Source organism: Xiphias gladius, chromosome 9, assembly GCF_016859285.1.
Source record: "Xiphias gladius isolate SHS-SW01 ecotype Sanya breed wild chromosome 9, ASM1685928v1, whole genome shotgun sequence".
NCBI lineage: Eukaryota > Metazoa > Chordata > Actinopteri > Istiophoriformes > Xiphiidae > Xiphias > Xiphias gladius.
In genome coordinates, this window is record NC_053408.1 from 17,184,300 (window position 1) to 17,187,856 (window position 3,557).

Here is a 3,557-nt window from a genome sequence, read left to right on the forward strand (position 1 = left end):
AAAAATATTTATAATAACAACTTTAAATAAGAGTTGAAAGCATCATCGTTTGTGGGTTAAAACCCGCACGCATCCCATATGTCAGCTTAGCAAGAGCAATTGCCTTTTTTTTTGTTTGATTACAGCGTAATTTCAAATTTTATCCCAAGGGTTTCAAAAGCCCATAATCGTAGAATAAATGCTAAAATTTAAATGTCAACACAAAAATAACCAAAATTGAATTTGTGGTTATTTATAGGAGAATAGTGATTTAAGAAGATGCTTCATCAGGCAGGATAATAATAAACGAATGATGCTTACTCTATGAACGTCACACTGCTTAATATATTTCATTTTCTACACCAAAGATTAAAACCGCCCTTTTTTTTTCAAGACCTTACAAATAAACACAAGTGATAGTGATGGTGCCTACAACATACTGACACACACCCTGTACTTTTACTGTAATTAAAGAGTAACTTCGCAAAATTTGCCGATTGGTAAAAGTGTTCAGAATCAATGACAGAAATGTGGTATTTGACAAAAGTGTTGGTACTCAGGGAGTATCTGTGGCCTCTGGTAGTCTTTGCTGCCCTCTAGACCAATGAGGCTGTCAACACATACAGTACAATACATTGTATTTACAATACATTTTCCTTTTGTTAATTTCCATGCAGTTAAAGTCTGCATGTGTCGCAAATTAAACAACTGTGATTCCTGCTCAAAATGTGTTTTATGGTGCTTGACATCGGTATTTTTTCACATACGGCTTGTTGTGTAAAATAAAATGTAAGTGAAAAGAACAGAAAAGTGAAGGTTTGGATGGGTTTCTGTGATCCAAGTGACCCACTGGATGGTCAGCTAATTTATTTTAAAATGAAACTTCATTTTGAATAACTTGGGAAGACAATGTGGCCAATATGATATGAACTTTTTAAAGTAAAACCACCTCTACATCTCCCTGTCCTCCTGAGTCACCAAGCTAGGTAGGCTCACTAATTTGGGCTCTCTGCTTTCTCCACGTCTTCCATCTTCTTCCTCTCAGTTTGGCAATTTTTCAGGCAGTCGTCACACAGGAAGCTCTCTTTGACCAGGTAAAGCCTCTCTTTTATCATTAATGACTCATCGCCGGGCATCTGCTCAGTGAGGATGGGGTTCCTGTCCAGGTTGACCTTCTCCAGTTTGTCCAGCCTCGAGAGGCAGACGGGGAAGCGGGTGAATCGGTTGTCGGAGAGGCCGATGTGGCGGAGCTCCTTCAAGGCTCCGACGGAGGCGGGAAGCGCCTCCAGCTGGTTGAGACCTAGATTCAGCGTGTGGAGTTTCTTCAGCAGGCCAAGCTCGTGGGGAAGGCTCATCAGACGGTTGTTACACAGGTTCAAAACCTGCAGGTTCTGGAGACGGCCGATAGTCACAGGGAGCTGCTCCAGCTACAATACAAAAAGGGACACTTTCTGTAATAGACAGCGCAACCATTTCCTTTGAATTTGTGATGTACTTTTCCTGTCATTTTTTTCTGTAAAAAAATTTGTTGTAATGAGCAGATTCCTACAGAAAATGCTCTGTGTAATGCTCTGTGTTTATCAGACGCCATGACATCCAGCCAGACACTTATCCGTTATAAAACGGCCCCATGACGCTCACGCCGAGAGACTCACTGTTTGAACTTTGTTTTTCTTAACTCATCGATCCAAGTAAATCAAAATCTCAAAGTGTGCAAAAAAGGTACAGACGAAAACAAAAAAAGGAATGATGAGACATTTAGGAGTTACCCATATAATGGTAAGTTTGCTTGTGTCGCTGCATGGGAGCTGGAACACTGCACAAAATAAACCACCAATGGATCAAACGGATCAACCTAACAATGACAGAAAAACGCTATAAAATGTGACTCAGTAACTTCTCTGCCTTGTAAACACTCATGTCTTCCAAACTCACAATCTCAGTGGGCAGTGCAAGCTTTTGGTGATAAATTTAAATTTTTAAATTTGGTTATAAGTTCAAATTTTGCAGAAGCTGGAGCCCAAACTGAGATGACCGGGATGACATGCTCCTTCAGAGCCCTAGAAGCCCGGTAGTACTCCACATGACAAGTACTGGGACCTATATGTGTAAACTTGGTGCAATTCCCCTTTAAATTGAAACCCTGCTTCGGTGTTTAATAGAGCAAGTCAGAGTTTTGACAGTAGTTTGGGTCAAGTATTATTCTGTAACAAAGTGACACTTTCTGAAGCATCTTTTTCCTCAGCTTCCTGCCATACTCACATAGTTGCTGTGCAGATCTAAAACGCTGATGTTGATGAAATGGTCAATAAAATCTGGAATCTTCCTGATCAGGTTCCTGCTCAGGTCCAGTTCATCCATGTCACACAGCTTCTGGATGCACTTTGGCACCGTGGCGATCTCCTTGAAACTGAGGTCCAGACGCCGTTTCCCATTCAGTGTCAGCTCCACGCAGTTCTGAGCCATTTTCAGGGTGACGGTCCTACTTTTAGACTGTCTGCTTTTCTTCCCTTTGGCCATTCTGCTGCAGGGAGACAGTAGATAGCGGACAGTGACGGGGTCTGTACTTAACGGTATTCAGCAAGGCCCTGTGGCAGAGGAGTTGACAGTTGAACCGGCCTGCAAGATTGTGTTACCGAACACAGTCCTGCCAGCTGATACAGTAGACAAAGTCGAGTTTCGCCTTCCTCCCTTGATAAAATATGCGTAACATTATCACCCATTGTTCCATGACAAAGCCAATTCACTAACACTTTACTCTAGTGTATTTACACTGTGTAATCAGTGTACAGTACTGATTAAGAGCAATACTATGGTGCTCAAAATGAAAAGAGGATAAGAAGTGTCAGTCAGAATAAACAGAAATATCAGAGTAAAGGTTAAAGTGAATATTATTTTTAAAAAAACATGTTTTTAGTTTTCTTATAAAGAAATGAACAATCAGGAAACTCTTATTTCTTACCACCAGTAATAAGTCCACTTCCTTGTACCAGTGCACTGAATACCAAGAAAAAGACAAAAAGGATTAAGACTCTAGATTCTGTGTCACTTGACTATCTCTTTCTCCAGCCTGAGAACTATACATCAAGATGCCCCCGAAGAGAGTTGCAAATAAAGTGCCGTCAGATCGTCGCTGTTCGACAAGGAAACAGTCGACATGTTGTCTGTCAGGCAGCTTGCAGTTGTGGCCTGGACTCACTTGACCAGACATGGCCTTTGTTTTCATTTGTTCCCAGGCAACTGCCGCTTGGTCTGTGTATACTTCATGGCTGGGAGCAGCCACAGCAAGACTGTTTGTTCCTCTGGTGTCAGTATTCACATGTCAGTTTAAAAAATTACGGTAACCGTTTCTTAGGATCACTCTCTTTTTAAATAAAAATGATGTGAGAGGGCGTCGGTGTTGCTCATTGATTGTGTAAGGAGGCGGAGGATGTGATTTTCCATGACAGCCTCAGGGTTGCCAGGTCTCTAAAAAAGCAGTGAGACTTACCCTGCCATTCCAAAGAAGATTTAGATAAGTCTGGGTTTCAGTGGAAAGTTTCTGAGGAAAGATGCTCAGAAAAGCTGATAAGAACAAA

At 41.5% G+C, this 3,557-nt stretch overlaps 1 protein-coding gene across 2 annotated transcripts; it reads right to left on the minus strand.

Annotated features, from left to right (window-relative positions):
- Window positions 1–844: 844 nt before the first annotated feature.
- lrrc18b (leucine rich repeat containing 18b) lies at window positions 845–3,194 on the minus strand. 2 transcript variants are annotated; one of them, XM_040135724.1, is made up of 3 exons: window positions 2,942–3,194; window positions 2,242–2,503; window positions 845–1,406 (listed from the first exon to the last, which is right to left on the minus strand). In XM_040135724.1, the coding sequence occupies exons 2-3, from the start codon at window positions 2,497–2,499 to the stop codon at window positions 975–977; spliced, it is 690 nt and encodes a 229-aa protein (XP_039991658.1). In that variant the 5' UTR covers window positions 2,500–2,503; window positions 2,942–3,194; the 3' UTR covers window positions 845–974. The 2 variants fall into 2 exon arrangements, with proteins under 2 accessions (XP_039991658.1, XP_039991659.1); XM_040135725.1 differs by having other exon boundaries at window positions 2,242–2,567.
- Between the last annotated feature and the right edge of the window lie 363 nt (window positions 3,195–3,557).

Bases quoted from the DNA above. Each gene is read 5' to 3' on its own strand.
- lrrc18b (XM_040135724.1), bottom strand. From the start codon at position 2,499: ATGGCCAAAGGGAAGAAAAGCAGACAGTCTAAAAGTAGGACCGTCACC. The intron at 1,407-2,241 runs GTGAGTATGGCA...TTTGTATTGTAG, and splicing joins TAGATCTGCACAGCAACTAT to CTGGAGCAGCTCCCTGTGAC.